The sequence below is a fragment of the Crocodylus siamensis genome, chromosome 5 (assembly GCF_052110815.1).
Source record: "Crocodylus siamensis isolate JL-2025a chromosome 5, ASM5211081v1, whole genome shotgun sequence".
NCBI classification, from domain to species: Eukaryota; Metazoa; Chordata; order Crocodylia; family Crocodylidae; genus Crocodylus; species Crocodylus siamensis.
In genome coordinates this window covers 151580782-151608092 of record NC_143399.1, presented here as the reverse complement: position 1 = coordinate 151608092, position 27311 = coordinate 151580782, and the positions used below count along the sequence as shown (strand labels likewise).

Here is a 27311-nt window from a genome sequence, read left to right as displayed (position 1 = left end):
TACTGATTCTGACAGTCATTAATCTGAACAGGTACATGTATTAGCAATTGTGCAGCTAAATAGATGCAGTCTTGGATGATTTGAGAGACAGCAATAGTTGGTGACATGGGACTACTGGCATGGGAGAAGGCAGCTGAAACCTAGCAGTATTCTGCATGAAGATTCACTTGGTGAGTCCTCCCTTCTGGACTTTTCTATCTAGCACTGGCTTGTAGCACAGGATAGGCCTGTAAGTGCAGGGTGAGTGCAAGTGATGCCGGAACTTCAGGATGACATCAACTGCTTTCTTAGAAATCTATGCAGAATGTACCCTACAGATGCAATGATGAAATTCTTACATAGAGTTTTCCTTGAAGTCTTGGACCACTACATGGAAGTTTAATATTAGTAGAAGAGCTGGCAGGGCTGCTGCTACAGGTGGTGTGTTTCTATCAAATAGAAGCTGGTTCCTTTTAAGAACTGTGAGTATCATCTTAATTCTTTCTCTGGTTATCTGACAGTGAGATACCACAAACTCCTATGTTTATATCACGTATCTTTGTAATTTTTCCATATTTGGGGGAAAAAAGGAAACATTTCTTCAACAGGTTGATTTTTTTTTTTTTTTATTAAAGATTGTTAAGAGTTGCTCTGAATGTGGACTGTTAAAAACAGTCCTGGCCCACTTGCAATAACCAGGGGAGGACAGGTGACAAATTCAGTTTGTTACATCTCTGCAATGTCACATGACTAATTTCCTGTGTGCATGTGGCATGTATAACACGCACAGGCTCTTAGTTTTGTAGTCTATGAAAGGTGACACATTAGTTAATTTAAGATTAGTTATTTTCTTTTCCCTACCTTAGCCTATTTAACCTATTTTTATCTCAGGAAAATAATTCCTCCACTTGGGTTTTTCCGGATTTTAAAACATTAAGAAAAACAATAAGCAAGGCATTCCTAGTTTCTGGGCAGAGCAACTCTTAACAGTGATAGCTAAATCCTGCTCATCTTACTCAAAATAGCCCCAATAAAGATAAATGGAAACTTGTGTAAGCAGGATGAAGAGTATTTAGCTCTGAACCTGTCTATTAAGGTATTTACTTGCCCTGATCAACAGTGTCTGAACAGAGTGGATGTTTTTCTGGACTATTTTGAACAAATAGTTACCTATAGAGGGGACTGGGCTCAATGTTCCAGGAAGCGCCTTCCAGGGCTTTGTCCTTACTTGTCCTAGCTAAGAACAAACAAACTGTTTTTAGGTTGTGGAGATCATATCAGAAGTTCTCTTGACTTACTCTGAGTGAGATAATGAGCAAGGTGTTGTTTATGCCAGGTAGATTGAAGGAAATTCTGTGCTTCAATATTTTGTTTTTTTTTTCTGGGTTAAAGAAGTGAGGGGTGGGGTTGAGTTCTGCCTACCTGAGAGTTGACTACCGCAGCACGTTCATTCTTAGGTGGTCTAGATCATGGGTCAGCAACCCCCTGACCAGCATGCCAAAGCATGGCATGCAAAGGCATTTTGCTCCTCACGTGTGCCTTGGGGCAGATGGTGGGGAAGGGGCAGGGTCTGCTTGGCCACAACATGGACTAGGCCCCTTGTAGCTTCCCTGCTATCCACACCCAACATGCCAACATCTTACAAGTCAAGGTTGTGGGTGTTTTTGACATTTGACCAAAAAAATTGCTGTACCCTGGTCTAGATGTAGAAGGGGATGAGAAGGAGAGAGGGACAAATTGAGTAAATTATGGGAAAAATTCTGTGACCTTTTATATACCTATACAGGCAACCAGTTTTTGAAATCTAACTTCCTTCTGCTCTTTTGCTTCAAGGTCCAAATTCCAGGTCATCTTCTCTGTATGCACAATAACAATAATTATGTTATGATTTGGTGCCTATTAAAGGTTTATTGTTTTAAATTGTGCAATAGAAGGTTATGTTTTTGGATTAGTCATAACTTTGGTATTTGCTGTAGCAAACTATTGACCATCTACTGCGAGTGGAAGGCTTCCTTGTATCACCCATATTTTATTTGGACAAGGAAGAAAGAATCAGGTGGAAGTTAGTTGCTTATTCCCAGTTCTTTATTCCTGGTTCCCGGTTCCTTTTTCAGAGCTAATCTAGACCCAATAAAAGCTTGTTATTAATAAATTACACATCCTAAATGGAGATCATTGTATTAGCTATGCATATGTATTAATTATTATGTAAAATAATATCCATGAACTACTCATGGCCCCGGCGGTTGGGGGGACACGGCAGCAGCGGGAGTCTGGCAGTGGAAGTATGGCGGTGGTAAGCAGGGGAGCTCCTGCAGATGCCTCTGGCACTGTCAGCAGTGGTGGGGGGTGGCGGTGGGGGGAGGGACAGGTGGTGCACGCCCACAAAAGGTTGGCAACCACCCACAGCTGCCACTGGGAGTGGTGGTGGCAGCAAGCGGAGATTGTGGACTGCCCGCAGGTGCCGCTGTCTGTGTTGGCAGCAGGGTGCTGAGTGGCCACCACCCACAGGCACCACCAGTAGTGTTGGTGGAGCCTTTTTGTAGGGGGTGCACTGCCATGCTCAGGGGGTACATATGCACCCACGTGTACCCCCCATGTTTCGCCCCGATAATATCCCACATCAAGTACAGAGCCCTAAGTGAAGGTCAGAATTGGATGGGATTATGGGGCAAAATACTTCTTGGGCCACCCCAAACTTCCTGTTGATGCCACTGGGGGACTGTCCCAAAGAACCCTGACCACAGGGCCGCCCAGCCCAAAGCACTAACCAACTAACAGCCCCCATGCCCACTATATTAAGTATAATGGTTTGAATAAGAAACTCGCTTTTGGGCTGGAATTATGGCTAGAAATTCTGCTTGGCCCACCCATCAGAATACCTCTGCACCACTGGAGGGCTCTACCAAACACCTCTGACCAGAGTCTTGCCTGGCACAAAGTGTGGTTGGGCCACACCAAGCTGACAGCTGGCAGACTCCTTGCCATTGTGCTAAGTATATGGACCCGAATAAGGGGCTGGATTTTGGCCTGGGATTATAGTTAGAAATCCTTCTTAGGCCACCCCACGCCATGCCTCTGTGGCACTGGGGGACTCTCCTGGACATCTCTGGACAGAGACTTGCCTGGGCTACAGTGAAATTTGGCCATGCCAGGCTGCCAACTGACAGCCCCCCATACCCACTGTACTGAGTGCATAGGCTTGAATAAGGAATTGGCTTTTGAACTGTGATAATAGCTAAAAATCCTTTTTGGGCCACCCTGTGGCACACGTCTGTGCCACCGGGGAACTTTCCTGGATATCTCTGATTAGAGGCTTGCCCAGTCCAAAATGTGGTTTGGCCATGCCAGAGTGTCAGCGAACAGCACCACAGCCCCTGTGCTAAGTATATGGACCTGAATAAGGAAGTGGATATTGGGCTGGGATTCTAGCAACAATTCCTTCTTGGGCCACACCACGCCATGCCTCTGTGGTGCTGCAGGACTCTCTTGGACATTTCGGGCCAGAGACTTCCCCAGCCCAAAGCGCAGTTTGGCTGTGCCAGGCTGCCTAACCACAGTGCAAAGTATATGGACCTGTATAAGGAACTGGATTTTGGGCTGGGATAATACCCAGAAATCCTTCTTGGGCCACCCCAGACCATGTCTCTGTGGACCCCGGGGGGGGGGGGGGATGCTCCTAGAGATGTCTGACAAGAGACTTGCCTGGCCCAAAGCGCAGTTTGGCCATGCCAGGCTGCCAACTGACAGCACCCCAGCCACTGTACTAAGTATATGGAACTGAATAAGGAACTGGATTTTGACTGGGATTATAGCTACAAATGCTTCTTGGGCAACCCCACGCCATTCCTCTGTGGCCATGAGGGACAGTCCTGGATGTCTCTGACCTAAAGGCTTGCTTGGCCCAAAGCACTGTTTGGTTGTGACAGGCTGACTACTGACAGCACCCCAGCCACAGTGCAAAGTATATGGACCCGTATAAGGAACTGGAATTTGGGCTGGGATCATAGCTAGAAATCTTTCTTGGGTCATCCCATGTCATGCCTCTGTGGCACTGGGGGATTCTCCTCCACATTGCTGAGGACAGATTTGCCTGGCCCGAAGCTCAGCTTCGACGTGCCAGGCTGCCAACTGACAGCACCCCAGCCACTGTGCTAAGTACATGAACCCGAATAAGGAACTGGAATTTGGGCTGGGAATATGGCTACAAACACTGTGTAGAGATGTCCAGAAGAGTCCCCTGTGCCACAGAAACATTGTATGTGGTGGCCCAACAAGGATTTCTGCATATAATCCCAGGCCAAAATCCAGTTCCTTATTCAGGTCTATAAGCTTAGCACAGAGGCTGGGCTGCTGTAAGTAGGTAGCCTGGCACAGCCAAATTGTGCTTTGGGCCAGACAAGTCTGTAGTGAGATGTCCAGAAAAGTCCCCCAGTGCTATGGAGGCATGGCATGGGGTGGCCCAAGAATGATTTGTAGCTATTATCTCAGCTCAAATTCCAGTTGCTTTTTGGTCCATATACTTAGCACAGTGGCTGGGAGAGTGGTGCTAGCTGGCAGTCTGGCACGTCCAAAATGCCCTTTGGGCTGGGCAAGTCTCTGGCCAGAGATGTCCACAAGAGTCCCCCAGTAGCAAAGAGACATGGTCTGGGGTAGCCTAAAAAGCACTTGTAGCTACAATCCCAGCCCCAAATCCAGTTCATTATTTGGGTCCATATACTTAGCACAGTGGCTGTGGTGCTGTTAGTTGGCACCCTGGCACAGCCAAACCACATTTTGGACTGGGCAAGTCTCCAGTAAGAGATGTCCAGGAGAGTTCCCTGGTGGTACAGAGGTGTGCCATGGGCTGGCCTAAGAAGGATTTCTAGCTATAATCCCAGCTCAAAAACCAATTCCCTATTCAAGCCTATGCATTTGGTACAGTGGTAATGTGGGGCTGTCACTTGGCACCCCGGTGTGGCCAAACTGCACGTTAGGCTGGGCAGGTCCCTGGTCAGAGATATCCAGGACTGTCCCCCAGTGCTAAAGAGGCACAGCATGGGGTGGTCCAAGAAGGATTTCTAGCTATAATCCCAGCCCAAAATCCCATTTGTTATTCAGGTGCAGATATTTAGCACAGTGTCAGAGGGGGGTGGTGTCAGTTGGCAGTCTGGCACGGCCAAATGGCGCTTTGGGTCCGGTAAATCTCTGGTCAGAGATGTCCAGCAGAGTGCCCCGGTGGCACAAAGATGTGGTGTGGGGTGGCCCAAGAAGGATTTATGGGTATAATCCCAGCCCAAATTCCAGTTCCATATTTAGTTCCATATACTTAGCACACAGGACGGGGTGCTGTCAGTTGGCAACCTGGCACGGCCAAACCATGCTTTAGGTTGGGCATATCTCTGGTTGGAGATGTGCAGGACAGTCCCCCGGTAGCACAGAAGCATGGCATGGGAGGGTCCAAAATGGATTTCTAGCTATAATCCCAGACCAAATTCCAGTTCATTATTTGTGTCCATATACTTAGCACAATGCAAGGGTTCTGCCAGTTGTCAGCTTTGCGCTGGGTAAGACTCTGGTAAAATACGTCTGGTAGAGCCCTCCGGTGGTGCAGAGGTATTCTGATGGGTGGCCCAAGCAGAATTTCTAGCCATACTCCCAGCCCAAAAGTGAGTTCCTTATTCAAACCATTATATTTAGTATAGTGGGCATGGGGGCTGTTAGTTGGCAGCCTGGCACGGCCAAACCATACTTTGGGCTGGGCGGCACTGTGGTCAGGGTTTTTTGGGACAATCCCCCAGTGGCATCGACAGGAAGTTTGGGGTGGCCAAAGAAGTATTTTGCCCTATAATCCCATCCTAATCTGACCTTCATTTATGGCTCTGTACTTGATGTGGTACATTATCTTGTATATTAATTAGTACATATGCATAGCTAATGAAATGCTCTGTCTTTAGCATGTGTAATTCATTAATAACAAGCTTTTATTGGGTCTAGATTAGCTCTGAAAAAGGAACCGGGAACTAGGAATATGGAATAAGGAACTGGGAATAAGGAACCAACTTTAGCCTCATGAAGAAAGAGATGTAAATTTAGCAATGAAGAGAAGGGACTACTTCCCTGGGGACAGAAAATACATGTAAAACCTATACATATTCTTCAGTCTTGTCTATGAAATGCATTTTAGCAATGTCAGCATCCCTGGCATGGATGTGACATGTTGGTCATCCACCCGCGCAAGTGATTGCAACAGTGCACAATCATTCATTGTGCCATTGTGATTGCTTGTTTTAAGATAGGCTAAATATTCTAACCTTATCCGTGTTAGGAAAAAATGGTGCCATTCTGCCTTGCAGTCCATCCGTTTATTGTTGCAAGGGATGATGACTGTAGGATTGTTTTGGGTTAAATCAACAGGACTTTTGGGAAAACCAGAAGAGAGTAGGAAAGTAGTTGGCCAAGGAGAAAATTGACTCAACCAATCTCCCTCCCGTTCCTAGAGTTGAAGCTGTCTTTGGGGAGCAGGGTAAAATCCTCTATGTTAGAGAGAAAGGACTTCTGTCATAAAAGGTGACTTCCTCTTTAGGATTTCTTGGGAAGCCATTTGTGAGGACAGTTGGAGACCCAGATATGTTGAGGTGCCTGAGACAGTTAGGCTTTCCTAGATTTCCAGTAGGGTAATGCGAGCATTTAGATATGCATGTAGGCCTAAGTAAAAGAATGGACTTCATTCCTTTCTTTAAGATTAATAAACTTTATTATGACCTTCTGGTCACTGATAACTTCTCATTTTTAATTTGTAGCATGTTTCACCTGGGCTTTCTTCATTTTAAGAACAGCAGCCTGTCAGATCTCAAGTCTTTGAAACCCTTCAAAGCCCTGTCTGCAGTGTGGGATTTTCCCTAGTGAGCAGCAATCTGGCCTTTGGGTTAATAGTTGACTAGTCCTCAATTGCTTGTGAAATAGAAGCCCATAATCTATATCCAGAGTGATACAGATACTGGGAATAGCATCCAAAATAGCCATTCTCTTGCTTTCTGTTACGCTCTAACTTTTCCCCTAAAAGCCCAGCTAGGCTTGATAATAAATACTTTGCAAATCTTCATCTTGCTGAGCTCTACTTCATTCTCTCTACACTTTAAAGCTGATAGCTGGTAGTAGCCAGTTTATAAATTACATAGACTGTGGAGCTTCTAGAGATAACAATGCTCCCCTCCCAGTTCTCCCTCTAATCAAACCTTATCTTAATACTAACTACAATAGCTGCAGTCTCTTGAGATACATCAACATGTTCTGGTTGTACTGATGAGTAATCCTTTCTTTAGTGTCTTCTGTTCCTCCTGTAGACATTACCGCTGGGGGGTTTTACTACATAGGTCAGGGGTAGGCAACGTTTTTTGGCTGGAGTGCTGAAAAAAACCATAATGCCTACCTTGGAATGTGCCGGAGTGCCAGCATACCAGAAAAACAAAATGAGGGCAGGGGGTACATGGCAGGATGCCCTGCTTGTTCCCCTTGCCCCTCCCAAGCCACTGCCCCCCAGCTCTGCTGCCCTTTGTCCCCCACCCAAACCCCCTGCCTCCCAGCCCTGCTCATGCCCCTGCCCCCCAACCCATGCTCCGTGGCTATCAGCAGCTACCCCAAAGCCTGGCTGGCTGCAGCCAGGAGTTGCTGCCTCCCCACAGTTGCTGCCTCTCCACCCCTGCCCTGGCCCTGGCTGCGGCCCCAGCTGTATCCCAGCCCCAGACCCGGCCCCAGGGAGGCAGCAGATAGCAGCGATGCTCCCTACTGTGCTCCCCTCGCCACCACCTCTGCACAGCAATGTGTGGAACCTGGCATGGCAGAAAACAGCAGGCGGTGCAAAAAGCTGTCTGCCGCTCTGAGCTCCCCGCTGCCCTGGCCACACTTCCCCTGCAGGAGGGGGCAGCAGCAAGGGGCACAATCCTACGTGCTGCCCATGCTGTTCCTGTGCGCACAGGGGAAGTGTGACCCGGGCAGCGCAGAGCTTGCAGCAGCAGGCAGCTTCCCTGTGCGGGCCCTCTGTGTGCTGCTGCTCTGGGTCGCACACCCTGTGCTCTGGAGGGGCCTGCACTCTGGAGGTTCATCCCTTTTTGCCATAATGGACAAGTCCAACCTGCACTTGTTTGCATTCTTACTTTCTCCCCTTCTCCTAGAGGTGGCAGGAATGCAGCTGTGCGGTCATAGTGCTTCTTTTGGCACCTTTTGAAGGTTCTCCCAACTTGTGGGAGGCATTCAATGGTAACCCAGGAGTTAGCACCACCGTTGTAGGAGGGAGGGTACTGTGCAAAAGTCTCCCCATCAGAAGCTGCGCTGGTGCATACTCAAGACCGGTAATGGATGTGTTCCTCAGATGGATTAAAGCCAGATATAGATCAGAGCCTGCAGAGTCTTCTTAAACATTGATTTGATGGTCTGAACTGTGCATTCAGCCTGACCATCAGATTCTAGGAAACCTGGGCTTGAATGGGTGATCGTTATGCCCTGGTCAGTCACAAATTGTTTCATCATGTGACTTGCAAATGGCAGGTGATCACGGATAGTTTCTTTAGATATGCCATGGTGAACAAACACAGACTTCATTTTGGCTACTACCATGCCAGCTCTTTTGTCTGGCAGGTGCAACGTGTTAGGGTACTTGGAGTAATAGTCGACTATGATCAAATAAGACTGTCCCTCTAGGTCAAAAATGTCCACTGCCAGTTTTAGCCAAGGCAGGTCTGGGATCTCGTGTGAGATCATGGAGTCTTTCTGATTACTGGGTTGGAGCTCTTGACAAGATGTACAATTCGCAATCCATTGCTCGATGTGGGCTTTCATTTTAGGCCAATACGTGATTTGTCGAGCTTGCGCTTTTGACCTTTGTATACCTTGAAAGGACAAGTGAAGCAACGTCAACATATTGGTCCTCACACCAATTGGAATGATTCTTTTTGGCTCAATCACAAGCAAATTATCCTAAATCCGGATTTGGGTTCTGAAAGGCCAGTAGGGCTTTAATTCAGGTTTGACTTGTTTTTGCCTGCTTGGCCATCCATTAAGATGCGGTGCTGTAAGGGCCTGTAGTTCCTTGCCATACTTCATGCGTTCCTAGCGCTGCTGGAGTAACTGGTCACTGAGTGGCTCTGTTTCCGTCAATCCGTGAATCACTGTTTTTGAGTGGAAAAGATCAGGTTCAGGAAGAGGAGTGAGAGTTGTGGCTCTAGAAAGTGTCAGCCACTAACATCTTTGCCTTTGGTACAGTGAAGAGGAAATTGGCTCAAACCTTCAAAAATGTTTGGGTATAGTTTGAGGTCGGCCTTGGTTGTAGGTGCTGTCAGAGCCATGTCATGGACACTCGTCTGATAAGGTCTAAGATGGTGCAGTATTGGTGGGTCACTGCTGTCTGTTATATAAAAAGTTAAATCAGATTTATTAGCACCAGATTTGCCATGTGCAATGATTGCACCTTGTGGTTTGATGCACGCACCGCCAAATGCAACCTATGTAACGTGAGCTGGAGTCTTCCTTACTTTGCCTTGCAAAGCGTTTGCTACAGCTGCTGGGATACTGTTTGCTCCTGCTCCAGTATCTAATTTAAAACCAACTGGCAAGCCAGCAATCATGACTGTGCTATACCAGGCATTCTGGTTATCAAAGGTCTGAGAGTGCTGCTTTGGAGACAATGTGCCCATATGTCGGGTACTCCTTTTGCAGATGTTCAAGCCTCTCTCTTGGATTAGCACATTTTTGCAAAGTGGTTAACTCCTGAGCATTTGTAACAAGTTTCTCCAAAATCTGGGCAGGACCAAGGCTTGTGTGTGCTTCCACACCTTCTGTAAACTCTGCCTTTGTTAGTTTGATTACCCACCTGTGGAGCAAACTTCAATGATGGCTTGCTTTGTTTTTGCCAAGTGCTCTGGCAGCTATGCTTTTGCTCAACTGTATGCAAGCTTGCTTCTGCAAACTTAACTGGGGCCTGAGCACTTAATGAGAGCCTTTGCTCTACAGATATCCACAGCCTGTGCTAGGGCAAGGGAGAGATTTTCCAGCATTTCTTTGAGTTTGCAGTCAGTTAGGCTGAACACAATTTTGTCCCTCACCATAACATCCTCAGCAAGTCCAAATTCACTATACTGTGCTCTGCTTCTGAGCTCTATAACAAAATCATCTATTCCTGCAGCCTCATGGTTATGTAAATTGCCAGAACTGATACCTTTCAAAGACAGGGTTCTTTCTGGGTTTGCAGTAGTTTTTGAATGTTGCAAGCATCTCTGTAAGGGTTTGTTATTAGGGTCTTCAAACACCCCTTGCACGTTGTTGTAAATTTCTAGGGCTTTATCTCCAATGCAGTGAAGCATGACTCCTGGCAGCCCCGGGCAAACTTTTAGTATTGGGCCCCCATTTGCCAGAGATAATGATAATAATAATTGGACAACAGAAAAAAAATAACCATTTTTGGGCTCCCTTTCTGTCCAGGCCCCAGGTGGCTGCCCAATTCACCATACCTGTGTCTGGCCCTATTTATAACATATATTGAAATTAAGAGTTGCTATCTGATTAGACCCATGATAAAGATGGGTTCTAAATTGTCTAGAGGTCTGCTGTAGAACAGCAGAAATATGACTGAGAAAAGATACGAAACTGAAATAGGAAAGCTAGTTAAAACTGTGTGTATGGTATTAAAATATATAGTACATGTAAGAAGTGTTAGATTGACATAACTGGAGATTAATAGCATCTCTTCAATAAACACAGGTAATAGCTCTTTAGCTATTGGTATTCAGTCTTTTCCATAATTTCCCTCCAAACACTTTTCTCTTAAAAGTCTCCAAGGTCCACATCTTTGGTGTCTGTACTGAAGCTAGTTCTGATATGAACAAAGACCTCCATACTGATGCATAAAGCGGTTCGTTTCTCTGGAGGCCACCAAAATCACAGACACACACTCATTAGATGGCACAAAAGGTGTATTTGTAAATAGGGTCAGAGCAGAGTCAAAAACTCAGATTACTCTGAACCCACCAAGGAATTTTGCAGGCTGTATTTATCTTTTTTCTCCTGGGCACGTGTGCAGAAACAGGAACTCTTACAGCTCACTTCTGTTTCATACAAGCATACATGTGGTTACATCACTACATACATCGCATGTATAGTATAATTAACTACTTACGTATGCAGGGCGGCGAGGTAAATATGCATCAGCTAATTAAGCATGCTCAGAGACTACTATAGGTCGCCAAGAGTTCAACCCTCCCCTTCAAGGACACAGTCAGTTGAATTCCAGCTTCTGTAATCTGTATGAGAAAGGCTAGGGAGAAGCTGGGGGAGAGTCTGTGATTTAGTATAAGAAAAGCTGTGGCAAGGCTGGGAAAGGAACAAAGTCCTTGGCAGTGTTTCTTTCTTATCGGGTGCAAGATGCAAGCTGTGCATTTCTAACAATATTCCATTTCTAACAATACTGTTTTGGGACTGGGTGCCTCCAGTTTTCACATGCACAGTACTTTGTAATGAATTTCCAGGGGAAAAAAGTGCAGTCCATTTTCTTCAGATTGAGGTAAAAAAAAAAAAACTCTCTCTCTCGGTTCGTTTTCTTTGGAGGCTCATTGAATAACAAATTCTTAGGCACACATTGTTGGTGAGACAAAAGGTATATATTTGCAAATAGGGTCAGAGGGAGAAGACAAAAGATCAAAACCCTCTGCCCCTGAGTACCATCATTAGCAGGCTTTTATCCCCTCTCTTCTGGCACGTGTACAGAAGCAGGAACTCTTACAACTCATTTCCGGTTCATACAAACATGCATGAGAATACGTCAGATCATGCATCCCATGTGTATTATAATTAACTACTTAAGTATGCGGGGCGGATAGGCTTAATATGTATTAGCTGATTGCGCCTGCTCAGAACGTATTTTAGGTTACCAAAAGTTCAAACCTTCTCTGCCCCAAGGACAGGACCATTAAAAATTGCAATTTACTCTTATCTACATGAGAACGCTAAGGAGTATATGCTTTACTCTAACAAAGAGATAGTAAATTTGCAGAACAAAGAGAGCTCTTAGAGTTTTCCTTCAGTTCCCAACCCCCCCCCTTCCCTCTCTCATTAGGGAGACAAGGAAGGCTGGCAGCCGTACTTAATCAAAGGACAACTATTGATGGGAGCTAACAGCTATTGATAATGCATTTTTAATAATATTTCTAACAATATTCCCCCCTCAAGATGCTTTCTGATCTTTACTTCATTTGGGCATATCAAGATAATTACGAGGGATTCTTCTGAGGACCATGACTTTTGCTACAGTCTGTGCTTTTAGAGGGACTGCTGCAACCTGCATTCCTTCTACTGTGGTGGTTATCAATCTAGTAAGACAAGGAATGAGACAAGGGATAAAAATCAAACCAGTTAGAGCACACAAAAGCACAAACCCTACTTTTTTCCACCAGGGTCCTCCAAATAATTGAAACCACCAGTCCTTATTCCATGTGGTTTCCCACGTTTGTATTGGTACATGGGCTATTTTCCTAATCTCTTTGGCAATCTCTAAGACCACCTTCCCGTTATCATCTATTTGGAGGCAACAATTAGAAAGGTTGAACTTTCCACAGACTCCGCCATCCTCTGCGAGTAAATAGTCTAAAGCCATTCGATTTTGGTATATGGCTTCCCTCATCTGAGAACTTTGTCGAGCCAGCAACTCGAGAGCAGTGGCGGTCTGGTTAGTAATTACTTCCAAGACTGCCTGCAACCGGATGATTCTATTCAGCATATATATTGGTGTCCGGTAGCCCCAACTTCCATCATTAGCCCATGTAGCTGGTCCATAATACTCAATAATCCTCTGAGGAGGCCACTCATCCTCCTTCCACTTTTGGGAGCCACCCTGTGTTAAACTTACATCAATACTTCTCTTGGCCCTGTTCCAATCATCATACAAAGAGACTCCTAGCTTATTTCCACCCTCAGATGGTAACAAAAAGAAAGATGGTACAATTACTCCAATATAGCAGGTTCCCGTCCACCCTCGTGGTAGGACCGTATAGGCACGCTTTCCACAAATCCAATAATGTCCTTTTAGGGCCCTGTGTTCCCCTCCCAAGGCTAGGGGGTCACGGCTGTGGAAAAGAAGGGGATAGTATTTGGTGCCTTTATGCCCTAAAGGGCCAGTGTGATAGTTACTCAGTTTAAACTGACATTTCCATACGCCATCTTTATCCCTATACTCGCACTTGGTTATTTCATTTGTGTCATTTAAGGCACTCCAATATGCATTAAACCTTGCCACTGTGCCATTCAGGTGTGCCCATTGCCACTTATAAATGTAGGTAAATCGTTCGCCTCGGGTCTTTTCATATGCCTGACATCTGGTAGGGTCAGGATCGAAAGGTAATATTCTTGTCCTTTTGAGATTTTGCATCTGTGTGGAGATTGGGAGCCTAACGGCAGCAGAATTCCATTGATCAGCATACCTGCTGCATACTCGGGCCCATTTTAATGTCCATGTACACTGACTATGTCCTAACCTCTTTCCTGTACCATTACTGCTAATACAGTACTCTCCCAAGGCCACTTGGGAAAGATCCGAGCTGTGGTTTTCATTCCATTCTTGACCAGTACTCTTAACATCTGCTTTGTCACTGACTAACCATTTTGGGGCCAAAGGAAAAGCCCTCCAAGGCCACTGTTCTCCGGCCTCTCGGAGCCCCCCACAGGCCCAGCAGTTGGTAAGATTAAAAGTACTTGCAATTCTCTCCATCATATCAACATACAAATTTGTCCCTGGGGGAGTAATTTGGGAAAGCGGGGGCATAGGCCAGTGGCTAAGGCTATGCAATCCTGCTTCTTTCATTATGCAGATAACAACAAGGCACATTATAATTCCCACCATATTTTCCCTTTTACTTTCTGGACTAATTTTCTGAACTTTGATTAAGCCGTCTCAGGCGCACTTGGAGATCACCAGTAGGTTCACAGCTCCACTTGCTGGCTTCTTGTTCCGAAGACGACTCAGCTTCCGGAGTGAGTTCGTCTTGGGAGTTGTTGTCCTCTGACGCTTGTGGATGTCGTTTCACACGGGTATGGTGTATCCAACGGTCATGGCCAGCAATCTTTACAGCGGTGTGGGTTGTTAGAAGTACCTGGAAAGGGCCACTCCACCTCTCAGTCAGAGGTTCCTTTTTCCACCGCTGCACCAAGACCCAGTCTCCCGGGGAGAAGTCATGTACCGGTACGTTTAAAGGCAGGCGCTGAAAGGAGGCTGCATACCTGTGAAGAGAAAACAAGACAGACTGCAAAGCAATAACGTACATATGAAGCTCACTATTACCTAATTCAAAAGTTACATTCTCTTGCATCCCAGGAGGTAAGACTCGAGGCGGCTTGCCAAACATAATTTCATATGGGGTCAATTTAAGGCCCCGTCGGGGAGTGTTTCGAATGCAAGTAAGGGCGAGCGGCAATGCTTGAGGCCACTTAAGACGTGTTTCAATACAGATTTTGGTGAGCAAAGTCTTTAAAGTCCTATTCATACGTTCCACTTGTCCTGAACTTTGTGGTCTCCATGGTGTGTGTAATTTCCAAGTAACCTTGAGAGTTTGCGCGACTCCTTGAACCACTTTTCCCACGAAGTGTTGTCCTTGGTCCGACTCAATGGACTCAGGCAGGGAATACCGTGGAATGATCTCCTGCAACAAATACTTCACTACTGTAGCCGCAGTGGCAGTCCTGGTGGGCCAGGCCTCGACCCAACCAGAGAGCTGGTCTACCATGACAAGTAAAAACCCGTGATGTCCGGATCGTGGGAGCTCGGCAAAATCAATCTGCCATGCCTGTCCAGGGTACGCTGCCCAGGGTCTACCTCCCATTGGCACAGGGGGTTTCCTTCGGGGGTTTACTTTCTGGCATGTGATGCACTTGGTAGCAATGCGCTGAGCTTCTACATATAGCCCTGGAGCTACTGCTTGGCGGATCACTAGATCACCCATGGCCAAGCCTCCCATATGGGTTCTTGCATGGAGCTGTTGCAGCACCTCCCGAAGCAATGGCCTGGGTATCATGACTTTTCCTCCTGGTACCATCCACCACCCCTGTGAGTTCTTTTCTGCACAAGCTCTTTGTGCAAATTTATCTTCTTCAGGGGAATACTGTGGGACTAAATCTTGGATGTCTGGCCATATGGCATGGGACATGGCCTGCTTGGATACCTCCTCCGCTTCTCCCCCAATAAATGCAGCTTCCTTTGCTGCTGAATCAGCCTTTGCATTTCCAAGCTTATGCTTTTCCTCAGCAGCCTTCCCATGGGCCCGCACATGAATGACTGCTACCTCTTTAGGCTGGTGGAGTGCCTCTAGTAGCTTGATAATCTGGGGCCATTAGCAATTTTATTCCCAGAGGCCGTAATAAAACCCCTTTCTTTCCACAATAGTCCGTGTGCATGGACTGTAGAAAAAGCATAGCGAGAGTCAGTGTATATATTAACCCGCTGGTCTGTCCCCAGCTGTAATGCTCGGGTGAGCGCAGTGAGTTCTGCGGCCTGTGCCGACCATGAGCTTGGCAATGACTCCCTCCATACTACCTTATCCAAGGTTACCACTGCACATCCTGTTCGTCTTTTTCCATCGATGACAGAGCTGGAGCCGTCTACGAAGTATTCAACATCTGGGTCCTCAATTGGGTCCTCAGCAAGATCAGGTCGCACCTGTGTGGTTTGATTTAGGACCTCAAGGCAGTCATGCATCGGTTTTCCTGGCTCCGGCAGCAAGGTTGCAGGGTTTAAGGCTGTAGTATGTTTGAAAGTAAGTCCTGGATTAGAGAGCAAAAATATCTCATACCGTGATTGTCTGGAGGGGTTAAGAAATTTCCCTCCCTCAGTCCCTAGGATCTGGGGAACTCCATGAGGAGTGAGTATTTCCATATCCGCACCCATGACTATCTTCTGGGCTTCTTCAACAACCACTGCTGTGGCTGCCACAGCCCGAAGACAGGCTGGCCACCCGAGTGCCACTGGATCTAGAACCTTTGAGTAATATCCCACGGGTCTCCAGGTCGGGCCCGATGGCTGTGTCAGCACCCCTGATGCAACCCCTCGATTCTCATGAACATACAGTCGATATGGCTTTTTACTGTTTGGGATGGCCAGGGCAGGGGGCTGGGTTAATGCTGCTTTAAGCAGATCAAAGGCATGCTGCATTTCTTTATTCCATTTCCATTTAGTGAGACTCTCCTTAGTTAGTGAGTCATATAGTGGTCTAGCCTTCCCACCATAATCTGGTATCCATAGTCGACAGAACCCAGTTAGCCCTAGGAATGCTCGTAGCTCCTTGGGTGACTTAGGTGGGGTTAGACCTTGGATTGCCTGTATGCGATCTGCACTTAGGGCTCTGACTCCTTTTGAGAGCTTATATCCCAAAAATGTGACTTCAGGCTGACATATCTGGGCTTTCTCTCTAGAAACTTTATATCCTTTTTTTCCCAGAGTGTTTAGGAGTGACCTGGTGGCTTCCTCACAGAGCTGCAAGTTTGGGCTTGCAACTAGCAGGTCATCCACATACTGGAGGAGAGTCACTGCGGGGTGTGATCCCTTCCACTCCTCCAAGTCCTTCTGAAGGGCAAGTCCGAAAATATGAGGGGCTGCTACGAATCCTTGTGGGAGAACTGTCCACATGAGTTGGGCTTTATGGAAGGTGTCTGGATCCTCCCATTCAAAAGCAAACAATTTTTGACTGTCTCGGTGAAGGGGAATAGAGAAGAAAGCATCTTTCAAATCTAGCACTGAAAATATTTCAGCTTCCCCCGGTACTTGTGTCAAAATCGTGTGAGGGTTCGGGACTACAGGATGGTCTGAAAGGACCTTCTTATTTACTGCCCGTAAGTCTTGGACCAGTCTGTATGAGACCCCATCTGCCTTCGGCACTCCAAGGATGGGGGTGTTATAGGGTGAAGACCCTTCCACTAGCCATCCGTACCTCTTGTATTTCTCTATTAACGGCTTGAGTCCAGCTCTGGCCGCTCGGCTGAGTGGGTACTGCTTTACCCGAACAGGCCCCTCCCCATCCTTGAGTACGATCCTTACCGGGGAGACGGACTTAGCTCGCGCAGGGGTTCCATCAGCCCATACTGAGGGGTCTACTCCAGTCATGTGATCTTCTGGACTTACTGCAGGGCGTCGGTCCTCCAGGAGAGCCATCTGATAGTTCGAGCTCTGCTTGACAGGTAGCTGGACCACCATCTGATCGTCTCTGAAAAAGATCTCAGCTTGCAATTTTGTGAGTAAGTCCCGCCCAAGGAGTGCAACCGGGCAACTTGGAGAATACACAAAGGAGTGCTCAAGCAAATGATCTCCCACTTTGGTGAGGAGTGGTTTACAAACAGGGAGTCGGGTTTGCACTCCCTCAATCCCTTCTACAAGTACATGCTGTTCACTAGTTCCTGCACAGGGGGGTTTTTCTGGAATCATTGAAAATGTAGCCCCAGTATCCACCAAGGCTTCAAAGTTTTTGCCACCAACCCTAATGGTTACCATGGGATTTTCTCGGGCTCCAACCCGAAGGGTAGTGGTCTTAGATCCCTGTCCCCTTCATTCTGAATCCTCACCCTTGTCTTCTGCCCGCATGAGGTGACCTCTCGGTTCCCTCTCTCTCTTCTCCTTCAACTTCGGGCATTCCCTTTTCCAGTGTCCTTTCTCTTTGCAATAAGCACAAACGTCTGCTCCCACTCTTTCTCCTTTCCCCTTCTGCATCCCAGCCTTTTCAGAGTTCCCTCCAGTTATAGCAGCTGCTAGTGCTGCCATCTGTCGCTGAGCCTTTTTATCCTCCTTGCGCTCCTGCACTTGCTCACGATTCCCATACACCTTATATGCAATTTCCACCAGCTCTGAAATCGGTTTCCCAGCACCTCCCTCAGTTTTCTGTAACTTCTTACGGATATCAGCAGCAGATTGACCAATAAACATAAGATTTACCATGCGCTGGTTATCTGGGGCTTCTGGATCCAGATCCGAAAACCTGCGAAATGCCTCATACAGCCTCCCAAGGAAAGCTGAGGGATCCTCCTCTTTTCCCTGTCTCACTTCATACAACTTAGACAGATTGGTAACCCGAGGCACTGCCTTTCCCATTGCTTCCACTATAATTCCCAGATACCGTGCACTCAGCTCTCTGCCTTCGGCAGTGTGATTATCCCATCTCGGCTCTTCTACAGGGAAGGTATCACGCAGAGTACGACCAGCAGCACCCTCTAACTCAACTCTGGCTGCCGCAATACGCTCTGCTGTCCCCAACACTAATCTCCTCTCCTCCGGGGTTAGGAGGGTCTGGAGCATCATCTGGACATCAGCCCAAGTGGGTCGATGAGTCTGCCCAATGGATCAAAACAAATCCCTCATCTTTTCAGGGTCTTCATGAAAAGAGGGGCTCTGATTCTTCCAGTTAAATAAATCTGAAGTGCTAAATGGGGTGTAGACAAAAGTTGCAGTGCCTCCTTCCCCAATAACCTCTCGCATCGGACAGTTTAGCACCGGCTGTGACTCTACAGGCTTGCGCAAATAATAACCCTTATTTCCTGATTCAGATGAGGCACTTGGCTGAGGCTCACGCTCTAACTCATTAGATATGCCTTGGTACGTCGGTGGTGGTCTCTCTAAGGGAGGGGGCGGTGGTGCAGAAGGACTGGATGCCGAGGAGGCGTCTGACTCATCTTCGCTACCCGACAGGGCAACCGGAGCACGGGTCCGGTACTCAGCCAATTCAGAATTCCCCCCCTCATTAGACTCAGGAAGTACAGGCGCCCCCCCCCGAGTCTTTTTCTTAACAAGCATCACATGAGACTTTACTAAGTAATTCTTAATCCAAGGTGGCTGATTTTGAACCACCCACAACCAACAATCAATATAAGGAAACTGATTCCAATACCCATTTTGCATAACAATTTCATGGATAGCTATCACTTCTTTTAGCACAAAGGATCCTTTCGGGGTCCAGTGGACCCCAAATGTTGGCCACTCGAGTTGACAGAACTTAATTAAATCATCTTTTTTCATTTTTATTCCGTAATCGGCCGGCCTTGCAAATTTATTAAAATGACGTAATAAGCACCTTAGAGGGGTATCCGTGTTTTCTACACGGGAGCTAACCGTACCCATTTTGCCCACAAAAGTGCACCCAAGGCACACCAAATACCAAAAAGTCCCTTACAGCAGATGATTTACCATGAGAACATGCACACCTCCTGCTCCGGACCCAGAACCAAATTGGGCAAAGGGAGTTCGTATACTCACTCAGATACCCCAGAGATCTCGATCCAAAGCCAAAAATGTGTACCTGGAGACTCCAAAAAAAAACAAAATTTGCATAGGAGCTCTTAGTGTTCCGGATGTTCCGGCTCACACCTCAAGCCCCCCCTCAGGGCGAGCCAAAAAGAAAGGCTCGGCGCGCAAACCCCCCAGGGGGGCAGAGACGATGTGCCGACGAACTCCGGAGTTATCCAAAGAATGCCCCACGTTGGGCGCCAAATTGAGGTAAAAAAAAAAAAACTCTCTCTCTCGGTTCGTTTTCTTTGGAGGCTCATTGAATAACAAATTCTTAGGCACACATTGTTGGTGAGACAAAAGGTATATATTTGCAAATAGGGTCAGAGGGAGAAGACAAAAGATCAAAACCCTCTGCCCCTGAGTACCATCATTAGCAGGCTTTTATCCCCTCTCTTCTGGCACGTGTACAGAAGCAGGAACTCTTACAACTCATTTCCGGTTCATACAAACATGCATGAGAATACGTCAGATCATGCATCCCATGTGTATTATAATTAACTACTTAAGTATGCGGGGCGGATAGGCTTAATATGTATTAGCTGATTGCGCCTGCTCAGAACGTATTTTAGGTTACCAAAAGTTCAAACCTTCTCTGCCCCAAGGACAGGACCATTAAAAATTGCAATTTACTCTTATCTACATGAGAACGCTAAGGAGTATATGCTTTACTCTAACAAAGAGATAGTAAATTTGCAGAACAAAGAGAGCTCTTAGAGTTTTCCTTCAGTTCCCAACCCCCCCCCTTCCCTCTCTCATTAGGGAGACAAGGAAGGCTGGCAGCCGTACTTAATCAAAGGACAACTATTGATGGGAGCTAACAGCTATTGATAATGCATTTTTAATAATATTTCTAACAGGAGGGTGTGTTGGTGCACTCCAGCATGGTTTTGAGTTTGTCTGTGAATAATAAATGATAGTTCTGCCGTAGCCCATATATTCCAATTAAAGAATTAATAGTAATGTGATTAGTTCAGCCTTATAAACTGGCTCATTTTATAAACTTAAGTACATTTATATACCTACATTAAAAAAATTAAATTGGACACTAAAGAGCTGTGCTTGATAAATTAGTGAAGATGTTTCCCATTTCCTCAGATGGAACATCTGATCTATACACCTCACTGATCTGTGATACTTTATAAATAGCCCTGAGCCTATGGCAGAAGTGATAATCACTTCCAGAAAGCAGCTCATGAGACCCTGTATTCTCTGTGCATTACCTCTGACTCCTTCTAATAAGTAAGGAGTCAGAGGGAATACACATCGAGTATCATTCTGTTAAATACCATTATCTGAGAAATGCCCAAATCAGTTGTCCTTTTGTTGATTTTATTCTTTTTTAACTATATTCCTTTCCTTTTCTTCCTTTCTTTCCCACATACTTATATTTTCTTTACTAAGGTCCATATAAGATCCTACATTCTGGAACCTAGTGAACTCAGTATGCATTTGTGAGTTCTAGATGTTGTTTGTAATCCATATACTATACAGTTTAACTTTTTATAGATTGTAAAAACATTCTGAAGACAGTTCGTATTTTAGGAGCTCAAAATGACTTCTTTTTCACCTTTTAAGTTTTGAACTCTAGCAAAAAGGAAAATAGCATACTTTTTTTGCTTGTTTAAATACTTTTAGAAGTGTAATTGTCATTACTCTCTCACATGAAACCCTCAAAGGAATATTTCATGCAAAATAAATAATAGCAGCAGCAACTCTGAAAAGGTTTGAGGGCTTTACTTGCGTGTTGATAGAATTTTTCAAATATCAGTGTTTGAAAGTGAATGCTAATCCATCCAAAGGTGGATGATTAGTTGTTGAACAGAAGATCATCTTATATTGTTTGAGTCACAAATTTTTATTGTACAATAATTCCAGAATAGAAGAATGCAGTAGGAGGTGCCACCAGCTAACAAATGTCTATCATACAGGCTAAGTACAGACAGTCAAAAAGCCTGAGGCTGAATTGATTCAGTTTTTGCAGGTTAGTCTAAACAGCAGAGATTAAACTGAAGCAGAAGTGAACAGACAGTTATAGCCACATGCCTGCAGTGGTTCAGGCCAGAAGCTCAGGGGCACTAAAGCATGGCTCTCTTGGCACATAGCCAGCATGGGCTGTGTGTTTGCTTCTTCTTCCTGCTGCCCCTCAGGTTGCTGGGATTTGCAGTCCATAATCACAACAGCAGGACTCAGCAGGGTTGCTTATTACTTCCTCTTCCGGCTTCAGGTGCCTCTGGGATTTGTAATCCACAGTCGCAGCCAGCAGTAAGTGCGAGTGTGGGAAGGGTGTTTAACCCCTTTCCCTGGCCTCAGACCCCAGCTGGGATTTGCCTGTGGGGGTCAGTCCCCCCTCCTCTGCAGACTAGGCTGGATATCCAGCCGGGTATGACTCCCCGCCCCCTTGTCAGCCAGCCCTCACTGCTCTGGCTAGGGAGCAGAGGGGCAGAGCCAGCACTGCTCTCAGGAGCAGACAGGACAGCCCAGCCCAGCCCAGGGCTGGAAAGCCAGTGGGGGACTGTGATTTAACCTGAACCAGGAAGGAGTCTGGGACAGAAGTTTCATAATTCAAAAAGGATGTGGAGAAGCTTGAGAGAGTCCAGAGGAGAGCCACGCGCATGATCAGAGGTCAGGAAAACAGATCTTACGATGATAGGCTGAGAGACATGGGACTCTTTAGCCTGGAAAAGTGTAGGCTCAGGGGTGATCTGATGGCCACCTATTAGTTTATCAGGGGTGACCACCAGGATCTGGGGGAACGTTTGTTCACCAGAGCGCCCCAAGGGATGACGAGGTCGAACGGTCACAAACTCCTGCAAGACCGTTTCAGGCTGGACATAAGGAAGAATTTCTTTACTGTCTGAGCCCCCAAGGTCTGGAACAGTCTGCCAGCGGAGGTGGTTCAAGCACCTACATTGAACACCTTCAAGAGTAAATTGGATGCTTATCTTGCTGGGATCCTATGACCCCAGCTGACTTCCTGCCCTTTGGGCAGGGGGCTGGACTCAGTGATCTCCTGAGGTCCCTTCTAGCCCTGATGTCTATGAAATCTATGAACTCTATGAAACCGATTTGATCCAGATGAGTTAATTCTGATACTATACTCAACCAGGTTTATCTTAAAACAGTTTCAGCCATTTTGGAACTGGTTTATGTGCACTAAGGTTCTGTTCTGTTACAGGTTTAAACCAGTTTCTGATTATTTAAACCTGTTTATGTGTAACTTCTGTCCCTAGACACAATGTTAGTGCAACCTTAGCTTTTGGGAAGATCAAAAGAGTTCTTATTTGTATTCCATATTCTTTAGCTACTTGTGTATATATAGAGCTGGTCTTTGAGGTCCCTGGCAATCTTTACTCTTATGATTAACGATAACTAGTAACTCTTCCACATACTGAAGGAATTGAAGGAATTAATGAGTTGATAAAATGAGAAACCAACCACACAAGTGTTCCTCGTTAAATGAGTTGTGGGGATATCAGGATTTGTGGGGCAAGTAAGTTAATCAGCAGGGCTTGTCTCTGCCTAACTGGGTGTGGTGGGGGAGGATTAAACTCCTTGGCAGGGGGAGTTGGCCTCCCTGGATGGGAGTCTTGCTAACCCCCAACTGGATTGCAAGGTTCCTGTTGGCATGATTGGGATTGATCCTCAATGCCAAGAATTGCATGTCCTGCCATGCATGTGTGGCATACCAGGATGCATGATTGTTGGGACTGGGGATCAGATCCTATTGCACCATTACTTACATTTTGCTAGGTTGTGAGTTGCTGAGTTTGGATGGAGTGCGTGAGCAAAAAACAATTGGTTCTTTGCTCAAAGCAGGCCTGAGTCAACGTAGTGGTAGTTTTTGCATATATAGCATTGCTTTATGTTAAACTCACCCCCAGCCAGACCCAGATCCTAGGGGCTACTCCTGAGCCAGGTCAGTGGGGCCCCATTCAAGTGGCAGTGTGGGTCCAGGGGGCATGTGGCTGCATGGAGCCACATTCAGGCACCATTGGGTAGAGCCAGGGTCATTCACTGGCAGGGAGCCAGGGATGTGTCGTGGCCCAGGGCTCCATGCAGCTACACAGAGCTGTGGTTGGGCAACATAGTTTCATAGTTTCATAGTAGCTAGAGTCGGAAGGGACCTAGGTAGATCATCTAGTCCGACCCCCTGCCTTGGCAGGAAAGAGCACCGGGGTCAGATGACCCCGGCAAGGTGCTCATCTAACTTCCTTTTAAAAATCCCCAGGCTAGGAGCCTGCACCACTTCCCCTGGAAGCCGGTTCCAGGCCCTAGCCGCCCTGACTGTGAAGTAGCGCCTCCTAATATCTAATCTAAACCTACCCTCCGCCAGCTTGTGACCGTTATTCCTGGTCACTCCTGGCAGCACACGGGGGAACAGGGACTCCCCCAATACCTGCTGATCCCCCCTGACCAGTTTGTAGCAGGCCACAAGGTCCCCCCTTAACCTTCTCTTGTGGAGGCTAAACAGGTTCAGGTCCCGTAGCCTCTCCTCATAAGGCCTGCCCTGCTGACCCCTGATCATACGAGTGGCCCTCCTCTGGACTCTTTCCATATCGTCCACGTCCCTCTTGAAGTGTGGCGCCCAGAACTGGACGCAGTACTCCAGCTGCGGCCTGACCAGTGCCGCATAGAGGGGGAGGATCACCTCTTTAGACCTGCTCGAGATGCATCTGTGGATGCATGACAGGGTACGGTTGGCCTTCTTGACTGCCTCCCCACACTGCTGGCCCATGTTCATCGTGGAGTCAATGACGACTCCAAGATCCTTTTCCGTCTCCGTGCTGGCAAGAGGGGAGTTCCCCAACCTGTAAGTGTGGTGCCGGTTCTTCCTCCCCATGTGCAACACCTTGCACTTATCAGTGTTAAACCCCATCCTATTCTCATCCGCCCACCGTTGCAACCTGTCAAGGTCAGCTTGTAGCCTATTGCACCCTTCTAGTGCACCCACATCCCCCCACATCTTAGTGTCATCAGCAAACTTGAACAGGGTGCTTTCTACCCCCTCATCCAAGTCACTGATGAAGATGTTGAACAGTGCGGGCCCGAGGACCGAGCCCTGCGGAACCCCACTGCCCACGTCCTTCCAGGTCGAGAAGAACCCATCCACTACCACCCTCTGGGTGCGGCCCTCCAACCAGTTAGCGACCCATTTGACTGTGTGGGCATCGACACCACAGTCTCCCAGCTTTTTGATGAGGACAGGGTGAGAGACAGTGTCGAAAGCCTTCCGGAAGTCCAGAAAGACTACATTCACAGCAACCCCTGCGTCTAATGATTTGGTGACCTGATCGTAAAAGGCCACCAGGTTGGACTGACAAGACCTGCCACTGATGAACCCATGTTGGTTGCCCCTGAGCATGCATTCCCCCGCAAGGCCCTCCTGGATGTGTGCCAGGATAATTTTTTCAAAGAGCTTACCCGGGATTGAGGTAAGACTAACTGGCCTGTAATTTCCCGGGTCCTCTTTTTTTCCCTTTTTGAAGATAGGGACCACATTGGCCCTCTTCCAGTCCTCCGGCACCTCACCAGAGCACCACGAGCGCTCATAGAGCCGCGCCAGGGGTCCCGCAATGACCTCGGCCAGTTCCTGTAGAACCCTAGGGTGAAGATCGTCCGGACCAGCGGACTTGAACACGTCCAGCCTCTCCAGAAGTACCCTAACTAACTCCTCGCTAACCCCTGGCCCAGGCGTGTCTCTCCCGGGGCCCGAGGGGGGCCCAGCAGGGAGGTGGCTGAACTGGTCCCTACTTAGGAAGACAGAGGCAAAGAAATCGTTAAATATGTTAGCTTTGTCATCTGGCGTGACGACTAAGTTGCCCATCGTGTCCTGCAGGGGCCCCACATTACCCGGGACCCTCTTTTTACCCCCTATGTATTTGAAGAAGGACTTCTTATTGTCCTTAATCCAGGAAGCTAGTCCTATCTTCATCTCTGCCTCGGCCTTCCTGACTGTTCCCCTACATACTCGGGCGACTGTAACATAGTCCTTCTTGGTGATGACCCCATCCCTCCATTGGGTGTATGCCTCCCTTTTAGCAAGGAGACATTCCCGGATGCTCCTAGTGAGCCATGGGGGTTTATGTGCCCTCCTGCTCCCTTTGACCCTTGTTGGGATTACCTCCCTTTGGGCATGGAGGATCGTCTCCTTAAGGAGCAACCACTCACCTTGGACATCTGGCTCCCTTCCCCTCTGGGTCCTCAGCGCTTCCCCAACGATCCTCCTTAGCTTGTTGAAGTCAGCCCTCCTAAAGTCTAGGGCTGTTGCCTTGCTGCAGCCCTTTGCCACCTTACGCTGGATGGTGAATTCCAGCAAGCGATGATCACTGTCTCCCAGGTGGCCCATCACCCGCAGCAAAACAGAGTTGAGCCAAGGGTGTGTAGTGGTGTGGACCTGGATGTCACTATGGGTGCATGCCTCTATCTCCATGCCTGCCTGGCCAAAGCTCTGCATTGCTGCACACACCAGGTCCTTGTTGGCACATGTCCCACACTCCACAGTGCCTGAACACCGCTCTGTGGCATCACATACCCTTGGTCCTGCACTGCCATGTACCCCTGGCATTGCCAACCAGCCAGAGTTCCATACAGCTGCACGGCTTCAGCTCCATGCTGTTGCCTGGAGGTACAGAGCTCTGGCCAGCATGCCAGAAGCATGCTGTAGCGTGGAGCTGAGGCTGTGCACTTCTGGTAGTTTATCAGACTACCGATGGGCTGAATACAATGGTTCCATGGGCGGAATCTGGCTTGTGGGCTGTATGTTTTATGCCCCAGCTTTACATTTAGCTATTGTTGGTAATGTAAGGTAGTTGTTAGATACCCAATTAATAGCAAAGCATTTAATTTTGAAGATACAAGCCAAGTCCTAAGAATTTTCAAGGTACAAAATGTAAGGGCACTTTTCCATGTGCTCTGGGGGGGACGGCACTGTAATGAGAACTGCTCCTAAAACCGCTCTAATTAAGCGTCTCGTGTATTAGCATTCCTGCTCTTCAAAATGGCGGTGGGGGCGCTTGAACTAAAGTTTGTCAAGTGGCCCCAGTACTATTTTGAAGCACGGGGATGTTGAGACTGCTGGTGCGTGGTAATTACCACACTCCAGCAGACTCAATTAATCCAGTCTGCTGTTACGCATGTTGGAGCAGGCTCCAGGATCATGTACAGGCACTAAGCATCTGGACTGGGATCTCTCCAAGAGAGTGTGTCAGCTTTGGACCTTGCTTTTGGAACTGTCTTATTCAGGCAAATTGCGAGGCCTGTTTGTTTCCCACAACTGTAAGAGACTGGGAAGTCTTTTGTAAATCTCAAATTAGTTTTTGCTGCTGGTTTTTGTGGGGAGTTGATTAATTGTTAAAAGTTGTATATTTATTAATTGTCAAGTGGCACCTAGAGCAGCGATTCTCAATCAGGGTGCCATGAGATCCTTTTAAGGGGGGAGGGCTCGCACAATATTAACACTGTCAGAGGTACACGACAAACCCAGAGATTTCTAATTATTTTTGAAGCTATGGATTTCTTTCTAATCTGTGGTGGTCTTTACGTTCTTTGCAACAGAAAAATTGCTCTTAAAAAATTACTAAAAGCTAAGAGCTGACATTTTTTGAGGTGTGCCGTGAATCTAGCAAGGGCTGCCTTGAGTTTAGAAAGGTTCAGAACCATTGACCTAAAGCGAGGGTCTAGGTACCCCTATATAATGGATGCCCACTTGAATTCTAAATATATTTAAAGCAAGAAAAATGAAACAGAAACAAAGCCTTCCATTTTAAATCAATAGGGTTTTTTTTCCTCCCACGTTAGAAACCATTTATCAAAGCTGCTGTTCTGCCACTGTCTCTCTTGATTCTTCTTCCCAGCACCTGAACCCATTCTCTTTTGTGCCCTACTGTATTGTTTGAAACTCTCTATAATGAGGAAAAGAATTAGCAGCCTTCTTCTTTTAATGAGGAAGAGTATTAGCTTTCTGCTCTTTTTTCTGCAGGCCATTTTTCTCTCCAACATCTGTGAGGTGGGTTTTTTTTAGAGGATGTTTGCTTAAGTAAACATTTGAAAG

At 47.0% G+C, this 27311-nt stretch overlaps 2 protein-coding genes across 7 annotated transcripts in view; one reads left to right on the top strand and one right to left on the bottom strand.

Annotated features, from left to right (window-relative positions):
* SNX10 (sorting nexin 10) overlaps positions 1-27311 on the top strand; it is a 78405-nt gene that overhangs the window by 9965 nt on the left and 41129 nt on the right. The window lies entirely within an intron of this gene.
* LOC149864762 (endogenous retrovirus group 3 member 1 Env polyprotein-like) lies at positions 11588-20110 on the bottom strand. 3 transcript variants are annotated; one of them, XM_090046713.1, is made up of 2 exons: positions 19160-20110; positions 11588-14220 (listed from the first exon to the last, which is right to left on the bottom strand). In XM_090046713.1, exon 2 carries the CDS (start codon positions 13841-13843, stop codon positions 12197-12199), a length of 1647 nt encoding a protein of 548 aa, XP_089902839.1. In that variant the 5' UTR covers positions 13844-14220; positions 19160-20110; the 3' UTR covers positions 11588-12196. The 3 variants fall into 3 exon arrangements, with proteins under 3 accessions (XP_089902839.1, XP_089902840.1, XP_089902841.1); XM_090046714.1 differs by having other exon boundaries at positions 19229-20110; XM_090046715.1 differs by having other exon boundaries at positions 19627-20110.